We start from the raw sequence: 17,815 nt of genomic DNA on the forward strand, positions 1-17,815 counted from the left end.
GAGAGAGAGAGGGGGGGGGGGGGGGGGGGGGAATTGCACCACTCAGTTCACACGTGTGTGATTTTTTTTTGTTTATTTGACACCTTGAGCACTTGACTTTTTGAAATGTTAGATTCGACTTAAGTTATTATTATTTACAAACAAGTAAAAAGAGTGCAAATAAGTTTTATATTATATATTAGAAAGGTTAAAAAAAAGTAAAGAAAAAAAAGGCAAAAATATAACTTTTCTGAATGCCTGGCTGCGGACCACCAGCAGTACCTCCGCGGACCACCAGGGGGCCGCGGACCACCGGTTGAAAACCCCTGCAGTGTAGACTACTAATTTACGTTTTTTTGCCTCCTATATACAGCTTTTGTCCCCACACGTCTCAATATTTGCCATTGGAAGGAGAAATTAGGTCAAATGTCCGCTAAATATGATGTAAATTTAACCAACTGATCACATGAATTCAGTTGTTCATGAGATGATGTATGATGATGTATAATGGTAAGAGCGGCCCTCACTTCACACGGGTCTGATTTTGTTTTAACGTAGGCCTATTTACACCTCTACATTTCAACACTTGATTTTGTATTTTTGAAATCAGCTGAAGGAAGCAGAAGGACTTCTTCAACTTTGAATCAGTGTTGTTTTCGTCGACTAATACTATGACGAAAAATGTTTGTCGACTACCTTTTTTTCACTGACAAAAACTACATAAAAACTAAATAAAAACTAAGCCATGATGACTAAAACTATGACTAAAATAAAAAACTGTCAAACTAAAATGTTAGGAAGGGACTAATGTATAAGAGATCCAGTATAAGTAATCCAGTATAAAATTCATTTTACACTTGGTTGCATGCTGAAAATAGCAGATCTACAAGCTCACAACGCGTCGTAGCCATTACAACGGCATCAAGGCCCGCCAAAACACATTTTTGTCGACTAAATCAACTGTAGATTTAGTCGACTAAATCTTATGATATGTAGTCGACTAAAACTAGACTAACACTAAAACATTCCAGGCTAAAGTGTGACTAAAACTAAATGAAAACTATTCAAGAGACTATGACTAAAACTAAAATAGAAATTTGCTGCCAAAAACAACACGTTTGAATAGTTTGTTTGACCATGCGCGCTGACTTGTCAGCACTAGAGACATCGTCATTGACAAACATGCATAATAAACATATATTTAATTTCAACATTCCTAATGAATTGTTTACATATATGAAAATATACAAAAACATAATAGCCCACTGTAGTTCCTTCTATGAAGGCTTGTCTAGGTTCTCAATTAATACAATTCTTTATTGAGTTTGTCTCATCTTGAGCAGTGCTCTTGTTCGGACCATAGGTCGCAGTTCACTATGAAAACCTGCATCTCCCGTCAGTCAGTCAGTTAGTCAGTCTGTCACACTTAAGACATGCTCCAGTACAGGATTCATTCCATATGTTGATCTGACTTCATCAAACCCGTAGATCTCAATATAGGCTGTACTGTATGGAGCTGGCCTGTTCTGACATCACAATGTGGTTCTGACATTTTTGGGTCAAAGTTGATCTCATGCCAAAGCGCCAGCGCTCGCCCAGCAGTCTGCCGTCACCCAGGCGGAGGCACGCACGCACCGACCTGCCCCAGCAGTGCAACCTCCACACTCTCACGGAGGAGACTGCCGACAAGCGGCGCCGCCGTCCGGCCAGTGAATGCCAGCAGCGCTACCGCCAGAGTCTCACGGATGCCACGACTCCATGCTGCAGCCCAACAGATGGCCTTTGACACCCTCTGCAAGGCCGTCCAGGCACGCAGCACGTGTGTGTGTGTGTGTGTGTGTGTGTGTGTGTGTGTGTGTGTGTGTGTGTGTGTGTGCAATGTGCATGCATGCATGCATGCGTGTGGGGGTTTTCTATTGTATTTTTATGCTGAAGTTTGTATAGGCTTTGGGGTCCTACAAGGCAGCTAGTGCATTCATTAGGTCTTTCAGAGGGTTATGGAACTCTCTCAAACTGAAACCAACACTGCAATGATATGAAAAAGAAAATGTAATTTTCAATACTAATATTTTAGTTAGGTAGGGTATGTGATATCTTTTGGTTAAAGCAAAACATGAAAAAGGTTAAATCACTATATTCTGAGTTATAGAGTTGCTTGTTCAGTAACAGTCTGTCTCCCTGTCTCTAGCTCTTTATTAATATATTTTTGTTTGTAAAAGAATATATTTGTGTGAAGTATACTCACGTAATGAAGAATACTCACGTATTCAAACAAAAACAAAAACTGCTTTGTTTGCTATAGTAGCTTTAGCTTACTGCAGTGGTTACACTTTGTCCTTTCCATGACTAAATTATGAGACAGGCTGGATGTTCAGTAGCCATGTTGTGGTTACACTATATGTCCTTCCCATTACTAGATTATGTGACAGGCAGACTGTGACAACTCGTTACTCGTTTTATGGTATAACTACTCCTCCAAGTGGTAAGTTGGAAAATGACAGACCCATATGACCTAATTTCCCCTTTGATTGTCAAAGGCATATGAGACGTGTGGGGACCAAAGCGGTACTTTTTTTCAACCATTTTTTCAGCAATGAGATTTATTTTGTTTTTGGTGGGTATATCTCGTTTAGCTGGGCATTTTGAAAGTAGCTCTCAAGTCAAAAAAGTGTGGGGGCCCCAGCTGTAGGCTATATGTGATTGGTTCGCCGATTTGCTCGTTTACAGATATATGACGTAAAATATCCCTTCATTGTCAATGGCATTTAATGTTTGTGTTGACACAAATGTATGTCATATTTGATGGACATTTGACCTAATTTCTCCTTTCATTTTCAATGGCAAATATGAGACGTGTGGGGGACAAAATGAGCTGTATCCCCTAAAAAAAGATCACAAACATGCATGTGAAGTGAGCGGCACACGCACACGCACACGCACACACACACACACACACAAAGCTGTGCAACGCCAACAAAAGATATATAATATCACACTCGTGTGAAGTGAGCGGTGTCTTTGATGAGTTGATCTGCTGCACTACCACTATCAACTAACCAATGACTTGAATTTCATACACATACAATCATCATCTGGCGTAGACATACACACAAAGCCACGCGTTGGAGTGGTTCGCACAGCTCAAAAACAAATCACGTGGATCTATATATTATATTATTATTATTATCATCATTATATGGAATGTGGCCAGTCCGTTGCGTATGTAATCTGACGTCAGATGTCTGTGACATATCATTATTCATGACGTATGACTAATTCGTTTAATATAGTATAAGTATAAAATGTGGACAAATACCTTGTGGTGGTACTTCTGCCTACACTGACCAGACACTGTGAGCAGGTCAACACTGTGTCTGATGAAAAGCAAAGTCTTTCCATGGACAACCTGTCCACTTACCGTATGGTGAGAGAATATAATATTTGACTTATTTGACAGAGCATAGTGCATTTCTGCACGGCTTCCTCTTAAATCCAGACCTCTTTCAAACCGTATCCGTGCTTCCATCACCACACCAACACGGTCTAAGTCGATGGATGGAGACGGAGAACACGGTGCAGACTTCTACTCCATCCCACTGGTGGTAAATGGCGCGGGCCAGACCGGCGGAGGTCATGATCACCATCAGGACACCGAGCTGGTGGCCGTCTACGCTAAAGAGAGCCAAGGAGCCGAGAAGAGCTCCAGCAGGTCCGACACGTCCGACGGCGCCACAGACAACGTGGACGCCAGGAGGAGGACGGACATGCTCTACACGATAGAAGACACCCCACCCTGGTACCTGTGTGTGCCGTTAGGTCTACAGCACTACCTCACGTGCTTCAGCGGTACCATCGCCGTCCCGTTCCTCCTGGCCGAGGCCATGTGTGTGGGCTACGACCAGTGGGCCACCAGCCAGCTCATAGGGACCATCTTCTTTTGCGTGGGCGTCACCACTCTTCTCCAGACCACGCTGGGCTGCAGGTTGCCTCTCTTCCAGGCCAGCGCTTTTGCCTTTCTGTCCCCAGCCATGGCCATTCTGTCCCAAGACAAGTGGAAGTGTAACGATGACACGGCGGTTCCACTGCTGAATAGCACAACAGGGCTCATGCAAACGGAGCACATCTGGCACCCCAGGATGCGAGAGATCCAAGGGGCCATCATCGTGTCGTCGATGATCGAGGTTGTGATCGGAGCGCTGGGCCTGCCGGGGGCACTGATGAAGTACCTCGGACCGCTGACCATCACTCCCACCGTGGCGCTCATTGGCCTGTCCGGCTTTCAGTCTGCGGGCGAGAGGGCCGGCAAACACTGGGGTATGGCCATGCTGACCATCTTCTTGATACTGCTGTTTTCCCAGTATGCCAGAAATGTCCATTTGCCTCTTCCGTTCTACAACAAGGCCAAGAGAGGATGGAGCTCTTACAGGCTGCAGGTCTTCAAGATGTTTCCCATCATCATGGCCATCCTGGTTTCATGGGGGTTGTGTTTCATTTTCACAGTGACCGACGTTTTCCCGCCAGAGAAGGACAAATACGGTTTCCACGCGCGCACGGACGCGCGACAGGGCATCTTGGCTGCGGCACCGTGGTTCATGGTCCCTTATCCCTTCCCGTGGGGCGTCCCAACAGTAACGGCTGCGGGCGTGATTGGCATGATGAGTGCGGTGGTGGCGAGCATGATCGAGTCTATTGGAGATTATTATGCCTGCGCGCGTCTCTCTTGTGCCCCTCCACCACCGATCCATGCAATCAACAGGGGGATATTTTTCGAGGGCATATCCTGCGTGCTGGATGGCCTGTTTGGGACAGGCAATGGTTCCACGTCTTCCAGTCCCAATATAGGCATAATGGGACTCACAAAGGTGGGCAGCAGACGCGTGATCCAGTACGGGGCGGTCATAACGCTGCTGCTGGGGCTTGTGGGTAAATTCAGCGCAATGTTTGCCTCGCTCCCCGACCCCGTCCTAGGCGCACTGTTCTGCACCTTGTTCGGCATGATCACGGCGGTGGGGCTGTCCAACCTGCAGTTCGTGGACCTCGACTCGTCCCGGAACCTCTTCGTCCTGGGCTTTTCCATCTTCTTTGGCCTCATGCTCCCGAGCTACCTCAGACAGAATCCGCTGGCCACCGGCGTCGTCGAGATAGACCAGGTGCTGAACGTGCTGCTGACCACCGCCATGTTCGTTGGCGGCTCCGTTGCATTCGTTCTGGACAACACCATCCCGGGTTCTCCGGAAGAGCGTGGGATCACGAAGCTAAAGTGCAGCTCCGGGACCAGAGCCACGGAGCCAGAGGGGATGAGATCCTACGACTTGCCATTCGGCATGGATTTCATCCGCAGACACGACGTCCTCAAGTACATCCCAATCAGCCCCACCTTCACAGGGTACCAGTGGGGTACACTGCACGGGGCCTGTGCCTGCTGGACCGGACATGCAGAGACTAGGGAAGTAAGGGTTGGAGTGGGAGTGGAGGGAGCGAGTGGGGTGTAACCATAGACATATAAACATATAGACGCCTCTTCCGGCTCTGATTCCTTGCAAATCATTTGCCTTCAATGTCAAGCTTCCGCATGCGTAACATTAGTCAAGTCAAGTACATTTTATTTCTAGAGCACATTTAAACAAACATATACCGTAGGCAAAATGCACAAGAAGATACAGTAAAAACATTTTTCACAGGTAAAAAAAAAGAAGTACAGAACAAGACTGTAGAATGGGAGAGCACAGCAACACATGATTAAAAAGTGGGGAGGGGCATGTGGTGTTAAAAGGCCAGGGAGAACATGTGTGTTTTTAGACGAGATTTAAAAATGTCCATAGAAAGTGCAGCTTTCACAACTAGTGGCAGGGCGTTCCAAAGTCTGGGTGCAGCGACCGAGAACGCCCGGTCGCCTTTTGTTTTCAGGTGAGTGGGAGGGATCTTCAGGACCATCTGGTCTGCTGATCTGAGTGCCCTAGTCGAGTCGGACGGAGTGATACTTTGCCCATTTTTTTTTTACTATTTTGAGAAACATTTTTTAATAGTTACAGTATAATAGCCTATACCTACAAGCTCACAACGTGTCGATGTAGATGGGCAATTTTAACTATTCAAATAAGCAAAAGAGTCAAAGTAGTTTAGGGATAAAGGGTTTAGCATGGATGAGAGCCCTTAGTGTAAGTAGATTGAAAGATCACACCTGTGTGAAGTGAGGGGCGCTCTTATAATCGTACATCATCATGATGTAAAATACACACTATGACGTAAAATTCTCCATTCATTGTCAATGGGAATTTAATGATTGTGTAGGGCAAAGTTTGTGGACAGACACCAAAAGCTGGATATATTATAAAAAGAATGCACCAATAAGTACAGTTAAATGCAAAAATAAGTAGAGTCTAAGTGGGACTTAGAGAAAGTAAAAGATGAGTGTTCTTTTTTTTCATTTGCTGCTTTCTTTCATTTTAGCGATTTTAGCTGTTTTTGACAGGGGGGGGGGGCGGGACACACACACACACACACACACACACACACACACACACACACACACACACACACACACACACACACACACACACACACACACACACACACACACACACACACACACACACACACGCACACGCACACACACGCACAATGCATACTGAACTAGTTAGTTAGTTTCATTTATTGTCCACGTGTGGAAATCTGTCTTCGGTCTCAACAACAGTAAAAAACAAACATTACAACATGCACACAATGCATACTGAATATGCACACACACAGACTCACACACTCACACACACTGTTACGAAACCCTTTTGGGTCTAGGGATGAGTCTGTAACATAAAGTTAGTTTACCAGGTTGTTGAGCATAGGAAGTGCAAATAAATGGAGCTAACACAGTTTTAGAGGGAGAAAAGTACAAAGTGTTCTCTTTACTCTTGACTTTCCAAAATGGTAGTTTAGGATATTTCCATATTTACAGTCACAAACAGTAGGTGTGCACAAGCACACATGAAACAGTAAAGCCACTACCAAGGGACACGGGTGTTGCCAAAATAACAAAAGAAGCATAGGGAAACAAAAGACAGACTAACTAACTAACTCGTAATTAGTAAAACAAAAACCTGCCTGCCAAAAGCCTGCCTACCTAACTTAGTTAAAAATACATGTGGTGGAAAACACCCGTTACCTAGTGTGCATAAGGGGGAGGCGTCATAAGGCGTCCTGTGGCACTGAGTGAGTTTTAACAATGTTCTACCTACATGGTGCCTGTGTGCACAGAGGCCTCTGTCTTACCTGCATGCTCAGGTGGAACATAGCCTTTTATAGACAGCAGGTGGTGGTGATTGGATGAGGGTGGAGTCAGGTAAGAGGCTGATTGGCAGATGAGGTAACTGGTGACTTCAAACCTGCAGAGAATGATAGAGTGGAGGGAAGGAGAGACAGGGGAGGAATACAGGAATACAGAAGAAAAGTCACAATTTTGAAAAATCGCAAAGTGTGGTTGCCGCAGTCGCTTAAATAGGCCCCTCCTTAATTTGAAATTTTCTATAACGCTTGAATAGTTTGGTCTTCTGCCCCTGCAAGGTAATTTATGTCTTTATAAATGATTGTAAAACATAGATTGGTTACATAACTAACAACAGCCAATTAACAGCCAATAACTACAAACGTTATGCAAAGCTCGGCCAATCACAGCAGAAGAAAATTGCAAAGTGTGGTTGCCGCAGTCGCTTACATAGGCCCCTCCCCCTAACATTGTCAGCCAATTACAATGTCACGTAAGCCCTGTGATCATGCGTAGATTGGTTACGTACAGCAACAACAGCCAATTAGCTACTACAAACGTTATGCAAAGCTCTGCCAATCACAGCGGAAGTTAAGTAGGTTACTCCGGAAGAATAATAATAAAGTGTGACAATAACTATAGTCTGGTCCACACTAATAACATGGGGTCATCTTAAATATATATCCAAATATAAATAAGCTGTCTCTGCGTTATTGTCAGGGAGGTGTGGAGGTCTCTGTATCGTTTGTGACAGTCAGTCACTCATATACAGTCTGTTTCTAGCGAAAATGTAACTTAGTAACAGTAACAATAGCATTTTCTCTCAGTCAGTTGATTCTTCATATCCATATGAGTGAAACAGCCGGGATGACATGTTTATTTTTCAAACACAGTTCTCATATGAGGCGATCTAAAATCCCCCTATGGGGATTACAATGCAAATAAAAAGTACATGAACCCGTGGATTTGCGGCCTCTACCGATATTGACGTCAGTCTTCGGTGCTCTATAAGCTTTAAGTCCAGGGAAGGAAATTGCAGTGCAGTGCCAGACCCAGCAACCAGTAGGAGATGAAGTATCCCAAGATGCATTGGGTGGTCAGGGAGCATGCCCTCCACTGTGACAGCAGAGCAGTGAGTGGGTTAAGATGAGGCATGTGCTCACATCCGTCTCCGGAAGAGACGCGGGTTTGTGACTGCAGGTCGTGCGTCGTCGTGGCCATTTTTCTGCGAAGGAGTGGCTCGTTGAGCAGCAGCAGATGACCACTGATCCAGAAGGGAACCGGAGAGGAGGACGCCAGGAATCTCGTGAGAACCTGCACGTGCATGCACAACGTCCCGAAACACAGCAGTGTGGTGCAATGCACAACATATACAAACACCCGTGGGCTGAGAAATCCATGTGTGCAGGGCTTATCTAGCTGCTTGTTGTTTGCACCCATTTCCCAAAGCCCCAGTGTCAGGCACACGTCTGGGTTAGCTCGATAGTACCCATAGGCCGCCGTTATGCCGAGGGTGGCCATGGGCAGAGCCAGGAGGAAGTTGGGTATCTGCTTCAAATGGTAGTAGCGCAGGAAACCCACATCCCAATACACATCCTGGACGTGGGAGTAGAGCACAGGGAGGAGTCCCTCGCACCAGAGCGGCAGTGGGGCATTTTCAACGGGGAGGTGGTAGCGTTTCCTTTCAGCCAGCGACAGGAGAGCATGGGGAATCCGCTCCATGGAGAGAGATGGAAAACAAAATGTCTTATATCCGTAATACTGGAATGCGCCGAATGGCAAGGCGATAATCACGGTTCCCAAAAGAGCCGTGGACAGCAGGCGAATTACGATCCAGGAGCAGTGACAGAGCGCGCCGTAGCCTTTCCCAGACGTGCGCCGCTCGCGTATCCAGGAAATGGCGCGCAGCAACAGAAGGTACAACAGGAATCCAATGTTCACCAGTCCATTGGATCGCGTCGCGGTGGCCATGCCCAATGCTAGGCAGGCCCTGAAGGTGAGCCCCTTCTCCAGGAGGAACAGGCCGCCAAATGTGAGCGTGGCGAACAGGCTCTCCGAGTATCCGGCCAGCATGAAGACGTTGGCGGGCGTGAGGCAGTAGAGCAGGCTGGAGAGCAGAGCCAGGCGCCTGTCCCGCAGAACTGTCCCGCTCAGGGCATGCAGCGCCAGCACGCTCAGCAGGAAGAGGCCGCTGTTGCCGAAGGCGACGGCCAGCAGCAGGCGGCCACGCGTCGTCAGCCAACCGCTGAAGGGCCACAGCAGGGTCTTGGACAGGCCTCGCAGGAAGACTGGGAGGAGGGGAAAGAAAGCAAAGCTGTGCTCGTACAGGTAGCCTCTCTCCGCAATGAAGAGGAAATGCTCGGCATCCCAGCGGGACAGGCCGCCCAGCAACCAGCCCACCACAGAGTCCAGATATCGAGGCTCGTCTGTCCGCGGGGGCATGAACGCCTCTGCCTCGTGATCAGGGATGACAGCGTTGAAGACAACCTGCAAAAGCAAAGACAGGGCCCTGGTGGCCGTGGCAAACTGTACAACCGTTCTGACATCCATCGCCATTGACTCGTTCAGCAGATTCTCAAATAAAGATACATACTGTCACTGGCTAACAAACGAGACAGTGTTTGAGGATAAATCACACCAGGTTACACTAAAGACATGATTTGTATACGCCATCGAGGATGACGTCATAGCCGTGGTGGCGAAAAAAAGCATCATTGTGTCTATGGCATCACCGCATACATGAATTGTATGCATGAATGTATGCACACAATTCTGTATAATGCGGATAGAAATACAGAATCGAAAAGGGTATTCTTTGACAAGCTACATATATCTACTGTGTTGGACAGTAATGCGTAACACTGATCGTATATGTAGCGTGGCAAAACAGTACTTTTACGTTTGTTTAGAGCACTTTAAACAAACATTACCAAGCACCCATCACTAAGTTCACACGGGTGTGATTTTTTATTTAGTTTTGATTTCCTACTGAAGGTTTAATATTTGCGTTATCGTTACTTTGGAAACATTCCTGCTCAGTCATTTACAAGCAGAACATGCATTTTGGTAACCAGCATTATTATTGCAAGGGTCCTCTTTGTCTGTGTGTCTTTAGGTAAAGTGTTAGAGCTGATGTAACTTTGCACTTCTAACAGGGATATAAACCCGGTTTCCTATGCTCAAGTGCTGACAGTGCAATTCAGCTACTGTAATAGAGCCTGCATGCTTGCTCAGGGGATACATTGAATCCTGACCATCAGGTAAAAAAATCATGTCAGATCCTGTGTCTAGTCATGACACAATCTAAATGTCTCAATAGAAGAACAGGGAGACAAAATATGACAACCCTAAAAGTTATATTGTATTAACATAATCTACCATACAGATTGGACACAACTACATTTTATCCATCCATCCATCCATCTTCAAGCGCTTATCCGTAGTCGGGTCGCGGGCGCAACAGCTCCACCAGAGTGTTCCAGAGCAACATTAGTGACTTCCTCCTGGGGGATCCCGAGACGTTCCAAGGCCAGTGAGTAGATGTGTTTCCTCCAACTGCGCCTTCTCTCTCGTGTCTCTGTCGTGTGACTGGGAGAAGTCCCAGCCACCCGTTGAAGAAAACTCATTTTGGACGCTTTTCGCGAATCACATTTTACTCATAAAAAAATAAGTTACATAAATCCAGGGGTCGTCCATTTCCATGAATTCACTGACCTGGTTTGCCGCTTACTCACTGGCAGATGCAGCAGCAGAGGGGTCGAGGACTGGTGGTTTTGGTGCACATTCAACAACAGCATGATGCATGGCTGCTCACAAAGCTGTCTTCTACATCCTCCCTCTCACTCTTGCTGGAACCCATAACGTCATAAATCACTCCCAACACATCCGTTCCACCTCTTCTTCACAGCTCTTCCCACTGTTCTCTGTTCTCGTTCAGAGACACATATTCTGTCTCACTCCTGTTGACTTTTATTCCTCTTCTCAAGAAAACAATAAAGGGCTCAGAGCCGATCCTTGGTGTAGGACAGGCCTACCCGCGGTGGTGGTAGAGTGGCTGGATGGTAACCGCAAGGTTGCCAGTTCAAACCCGGGCTCCCCCAGAGTTAGTGTCGAAGTGTCCTTGAGCAAGACACTGAACCCCTAATTGCTCCTGATGTGCTGGTTGGTGCCTTGCATGGTTTCCACCGCCATCGGTGTATGAATGTGTGTGTGAATGGGTGAATGTAATGCACAATCTATGTAAAGGTGTATGAATGTGTGTGTGAATGGGTGAATGTAATGCACATCTATGTAAAGGTGTATGAATGTGTGTGTGAATGGGTGAATGTAATGCACATCTATGTAAAGCGCCTTGGATAAAGGCGCTATATAAATGCACCATTTACCATTTACCCCCACCTCGAAATCCTAATGGCAGGCAGTAGGGCTCCAGTAAGTAACCTACTGGTGATCATTCAAAGCGGGTGTCCTTTTCTCCTTCTCCAACAGCTTCTTTTTCAGTGCCTCAATGTCTTTCTTCAGTTGGGCATTTTCCACAGCCACGTCTCTCACTCTCCGCCCCATCTCTTTCTCCAACAGCACTCTTCTCAGTTCCTCGATGTCTATCTTCAGTTTGGCATTTTCCACCATGAGCTTATTCTCTCTTGTGACGATGGTCTGGACAATGACTTCCTCCATCCGCAGTCGAACCTGTGGTTTGGGACCGTCAATGATCTTTTCCAAATCAGACATCTTGTCAAAGGTGCGAGGTGGTAACATTGAATAGCTCTCTGAAGACACACTTTTAAGAGTCTCACGGCATCTGTCTCACGATTAGTGTTACAACACCTGCTGTGCCCAAATATGGTGTCAACTATATTTGGGTACAGCGGGACCACCATGGGAGCAGAGATGGGCGAAAAAACATCAAATTACAAACCTGCAAGGGGGGGTCAACCACGACACTTATTTCCTATTGGTTGATGCCCGGACAAAGTTCACCAATGTTGAACCATGTTGAAAACCACATGGGTCAAAGCATTTCCTGCCGGCATGTTCTTGGGCACCTCTGTAAATGGTAAATGGTGCATTTATATAGCACCTTTATCCAAGGCGCTTTACATAGATTGTGCATTACATTCACCCATTCATACACCGATTGTGGCAGAAGCCATCCAAGGTACCAACCAGCACATCGGGAGCAATTTGGGGTTCAGTGTCTTGCCCAAGGACACTTTGACATGTAGACAGGAGGAGCCGGGATTCGAACCACCAAACCATGGATCATTGAACGACCTGCTCTACCTCCTGAGCCACAGTCACCCCACTGTAAACCCAAATATCATGTCTTCCCGAGTCACGTTGTGAATGACCAGAAGGTTTCCCTTCTTCACAGAGTACCTGCCTTTGAAAGTCTCATTGAAATGTACAGCAACCGTGCTTAATGTATAGAAAGTTCTCAGGATCTGAACAGGATCTCCCAGTAGCTGCATGTTCCAGATGATATCATTTTCATCCAGAGAACAGTTGAGGATGGAGCCTTGTACCACAGGTACATCGGTCCATTTCACAGTGTGGACAGAGGTCAGAAAAACACCACAGAAAAACAACAGAATCTCTACATGATTCTCCATGTTGTTGATCAGCTCACACACCAGGAGACAGGTGTCCTACGTATACTGTCTGTCTGTCTATCTGTCTGTCTCTCAGATGGCCTTCTGTCTGTCTGTCTCTCGTCTCAGCTGTGCTACTGTCTATAAGTACATCCGAGGTATGACGGCGGATAAACATCTTCCTCTTTAAAGTAATAACTTTGACGTCAGTCAAGCCTCCACTGAGTCTTTTTCTCAGTGACCACAGAAACCAGCTGACCATCGTTTTGGAAAGAACACCGCTGTATAACATCCTGTTTGACAGCAGTATAGCATCCTGTGGTGTGTGTGTGTGTGTGTGTGTGTGTGTGTATGTGTGCGTGCGTGTCACTGTCATATTGACTTCTACACGGTGACCAAAGTCAGCTGAAACGTAGTGTTGAATTATATCCAAAGTGAATAATTTTGTATTATTATTAGTATTATTATTATTATTAGCAGCTGTATCACTCTGGTGTACCCTGAGGTTACAATAAAAATAAAAATAAATCCACCTCATTATCATACTATAATTCTAACAATGTCTGAGTGTGTGTCTGTGTGTCTGTGTGTCTGTCAGAAACACTGCCGTAACTCCTTACTGCCTGCACCAATCACTCCCTTTTCACAATGGAATTGACCATATGCATGTGGAGGGCGTAACAAAGCCCTTTTTTCGATTTGACACATTAATGATTATTAATGAATTGATTAGTCAATTACAAACGCACCCGGGCGCAGTACCCCCCACGGCCCCAAGGGGGGGGGGCAAATATCTCACAACGGGTAAGGGCTAGTAATAATTATTATTAAATTAGTCTAGTGATGTTACATCTCGTCAGTGGTCTGATATGCACGCCTGATGTTACATTACATTATGTTAAATATGAACTCAAGACTGTTTCACAACTAAATTAACATTTGAGTAAACACTGTTACCTGCATCTGTAGAATACAGTTATGGTAAATAATATAATTGCTAATATTTGGAATTGAGTTCAATGCATTTTCCTAAAGGAAATCAGCTGCCTTTTATAATATTGTTGTTTTAGAACGTCGGGCCGTATTGAAATGCTCCAGGGACCGACAGGGCCATGGCCCTCGGACCGTATGTTGACCATGTGTGAACCTGATGCTGTGATCCACGTCACATGACCACAGACACCTCACCGTGTTGGCAGACAGGAACACACACAATCTACTTTGAGCTCTGAAAGCAGACCAGTATTCTCATCTTAAGCTTTTTACACTATATTCATTTAAAAAAAAGTTTGAACATGATTGATTGATTGAATACTTTATTGGCAGAAATGTAAACAGTACAGTCAAACACTTAGGGCCCTACAGTATCTATAGCGCCACCGTCCACCCCTTACGCCTTGTCACAACTTTTGTTTTAAACATTTTAAAATAGTTGATCTACATCGACACGTTGTGAGCTTGTAGAACTATTTGTAAAAAAATTGTTTAGGGATAAAGGGTAAAAGGGCAAGTAAAAAGTCCTTGTTGGTCTTGTTTCCATTCAGGTCCTGCATGGGTATTCAATTCATAGTCATGACATGAAAACCAATATTAAAGCTACTGGAAACCGTCAGTAAAAATGCAATGTCAATACTGTGCATTCCTAGTACGTTAGCTTGATTGAATATTGTATTGATGATTATTTTCTCTTTTTCGAGTAGCAAATTATTTTACCCCCCGTTTCTCCCCAAATTAGTCGTTATGCCAGTGTATTCCCCCCCCACACAAACATTTATGTGTTGTCACTGCTGTAGTATACTGACTCACCTGCCAGTGAGGAGCCCCCACCGAGAGGACATACTGTTGTATCCTACTGACTCACCTGCCAGTGAGGAACCCCCACCGAGAGGACATACTGTTGTATCCTACTGACTCACCTGCCAGTGAGGAGCCCCCACCGAGAGGACATACTGTTGTATCCTACTGACTCACCTGCCAGTGAGGAACCACCACCGAGAGGACATACTGTTGTATCCTATACTGACTCACCTGCCAGTGAGGATCCCCCACCGGGAGGACGTACTGTTGTATCCTACTGACTCACCTGCCAGTGAGGAGCCCCCACCGAGAGGACATACTGTTGTATCCTATACTGACTCACCTGCCAGTGAGGAGCCCCCACCGAGAGGACATAGTGTTGTATCCTACTGACTCACCTGCCAGTGAGGAGCCCCCACCGGGAGGACGTACTGTTGTATCCTTGATCGGCACAAAATATTGTGTTTGTTGTCATGATCCGAGTTGGCTTTGTCCGTGGCGTAACCGTCTTTATATAAATACTTTTTGAAAAGCCTATGGAGAAAATGAATGGAGAATAATTTCCTGGGCCACATGTCGTTCTGAAAAGGGGTGGGACTGCGACGCTCTATACTGACTCACCTGCCAGTGAGGAGCCCCCACAGGGAGGACGTAGAGATTTTGTCCTTCCCTCCCAACACTCCCTGCTGACAGGGTCCGCCCCTCAGCCTGTAGGCATACGTGCAGTGACAAATTCCCTACCCCACGTTAACTAGCATAAATAAAACCAAATGGACCTGTGGTCTATAGTGATTCAGTAAAACAGACCAGGCTTTCCTCCGAGGTGGAAAGCCTGGTGACGCCAAATGAGGTTACTATTGATGATTCAAACTAAACAGTAAATCACTAACTAAACAGTAAAACAGCAGTACAAACTAAGAGACAATCAAAGCTTGTCTCCGTTGTGGTCCATTAAACATTCAACGGTCAAACAACTGATTTAAAACAAGTCATCATATTGTAATTAACCGAATGTCTGAGTGTGTGTCTGTGTGTCAGAAACAGTGCCGTAACTCCTTACTGCCTGCACCAATCACTCCCACTTTTTTCGATTTGACACATTAATGATTATTAATTTATTTATTAGTCAATTACAAACGCACCCGGGCGCAGTACCCTTCACGGCCACAAGGGGGGGCAAATATCTCACAACGGGTAAGGACTAGTATTTATAACAAAAAAAAAGTCTAAATTTTGAAAAATTGCAAAGTGTGGTTGCCGCAGTCGCTTACATAGGTCTTGTCTTGGTCGATGTGTCTCTCTTGACTCTCTTGAAAAGTAATTTGAAATTTTCTATAACGCTTGAATAGTTTTGTAGTCTGCCCCTGCAAGGGAATTCATGTCTTTATAAACGATTGTAAAACATAGATTGGTTACATAACTAACAACAGCTAGCTACTACAAACATTATGCAAAGCTCTGCCAATCACAGCGGAAGTTAGGTAGGTTACTCCAGAAAAATAATAATAAAGTGTGACAATAACTATAGTCTGGTTGCAACCACACTAACAAGCAACAGTGAAACCAAATCAACATATCTATCTATAAATGCACCACGTCTCTGTGTGTACGTCTAATCCACATAACTCGAAAACCATTCGCCCCACCGACTTCAAACACGTTCCACACCCCCACAGGGAGGGCAGTGCCCGGTGTCGAGTCCGTCGGTTGTCCAGAACCAGCACTAAAGCCTCTGCCCAGGCTATGGACCTCCGGGCGGTCAGAGTGTTAACGTGCACCCCATTGCTCCCATATAATGTAAGAAACCAGCCTGACGTCGAGGTGTGACCGTGCTGTAAAACAGACATCAGTCACCCACCCTACTACAACTACCATTCTGATTCTTAGGTTCATTCTCCTGGATCTGGTTGTGGGGCTGCTGCAATGACATCCGTGTTGTAGGAGCCACAAACGCCACATTTTGTGCCCAAAACATGGAGAAGCACCGTGCAGTGGGCCTGGCAGATGTTGCATATGATCTTGACAGTCGTATCCTGGCGTTCGAGAGGAGGCATGGGAATCCGGGCAATGGCATTGTCTAGAACATTCCAAATGCCCTCCATGTTGATGGCATAGTGCTTTCACAGGGGGCAGCGAGCCTGCACATGTGTCGTTGTTTTGACCATGTCATCAAAGCATGTTGTATGCAGCAGGTGGCCACATGGAAGAATGCGGGCTTCGATTCTGGAAGTGTGCAGGTCCTCCAGACACACAGGGCAGCTCTGTCTCGACACATTTTCAACACACTTGTGGTTCTCATGCTTATCACTGGGCAAACACAGATTACACTTCTCACAGTGGAAAAAACCTATCGCTTGGCCCGATCCTGCATATTCCACAGGGTTGACAGTGGTACTGTTTCTTGTCTTCGTCAAACAAGTGGCACGTATCGCAGTAGTATTCCCCAAACTGTACATGACACTGCTGGCAAGACTGCTTCGCCGGCTGCAACGTGTGACAGTCCATACACTCCACCTATTTGACCTGGAAGCGGTCCATTTGGTGATTCTCCTCTGCATCATGGCACAGTCTGCATACATACAGTTTACCACAGCAGGGTGCTTTTAATAAACACCTGCGTGTGTAGTGTTCGCATACGGCAGCTGAATGCATGCTTTCCGATCGATCGTCAACAACCTCGCCTCTGGACTTCGTTGCAGCGTTGCCCATTGTTTATCATGGAAATTTGCCAGGTGTACTGCTATATGCCATAATGATGTCATTTTGACATCAATATCCCTTCACGACGAAATAGTGACGTCAGAAAATGCATCTGCTCAATTAACATTACAAACGTAGTCTTGAATATTCCCAGAGTATGTATGGATGTTCATGTAAGTGACCCTGTAACCTTTTTATTTGCATTGTAATCCCCATAGGAGGGGGATTTAGATCGCCTCATATAAGAACTGTGTTTGAAAAATATGTCATCCCGGCCGTTTCACTCATATGGATATGAATAATCAACTGACTGAGATAAAACGCTAATATTACTGCTGCTGAATTAGTAAAATTTTCGCTAGAAGCAGAGTGACTGACTGTCGGTAATAAGGCCGGCAATAACCGCGGTAATAAAAATCCCATACCGCCCCAGCCCTAGCTCAGGCAAAACATTTGTGACATATAATCCTGTCCTTATGTTGTCTCTCCT

At 45.7% G+C, this 17,815-nt stretch overlaps 3 protein-coding genes and 1 pseudogene across 4 annotated transcripts in view; 1 reads left to right on the forward strand and 3 right to left on the reverse strand.

Moving 5' to 3' along the window:
* slc25a28 (solute carrier family 25 member 28) overlaps nucleotides 1-17,815 on the reverse strand; it is a 74,478-nt gene that overhangs the window by 20,056 nt on the left and 36,607 nt on the right. Inside the window, exon 3 of the mRNA XM_083775355.1 lies at nucleotides 7,246-7,358. Coding sequence (XP_083631481.1) covers nucleotides 7,246-7,266 — 21 coding nt within the window. The 5' untranslated portion in view covers nucleotides 7,267-7,358. The remainder of the gene's footprint in view (nucleotides 1-7,245; nucleotides 7,359-17,815) is intronic.
* On the forward strand, nucleotides 3,531-5,471 carry LOC310865187 (solute carrier family 23 member 2-like; the record flags this gene model as incomplete). Its single annotated transcript, XM_083774211.1, has 1 exon — nucleotides 3,531-5,471. The coding sequence occupies one exon, from the start codon at nucleotides 3,531-3,533 to the stop codon at nucleotides 5,469-5,471; it is 1,941 nt and encodes a 646-aa protein (XP_083630337.1).
* On the reverse strand, nucleotides 8,252-9,793 carry LOC310865930 (GPI mannosyltransferase 2-like; the record flags this gene model as incomplete). Its single annotated transcript, XM_083775130.1, has 1 exon — nucleotides 8,252-9,793. The coding sequence occupies one exon, from the start codon at nucleotides 9,791-9,793 to the stop codon at nucleotides 8,252-8,254; it is 1,542 nt and encodes a 513-aa protein (XP_083631256.1).
* On the reverse strand, nucleotides 16,515-17,334 carry LOC310865731 (RING finger and CHY zinc finger domain-containing protein 1-like; annotated as a pseudogene). Its single transcript has one exon. The product of its transcript is annotated as an RING finger and CHY zinc finger domain-containing protein 1-like (transcript).

This window comes from Protomyctophum parallelum (genome assembly GCF_964188405.1).
Source record: "Protomyctophum parallelum genome assembly, chromosome: 10".
Classification (NCBI taxonomy): Eukaryota; Metazoa; Chordata; class Actinopteri; order Myctophiformes; family Myctophidae; genus Protomyctophum; species Protomyctophum parallelum.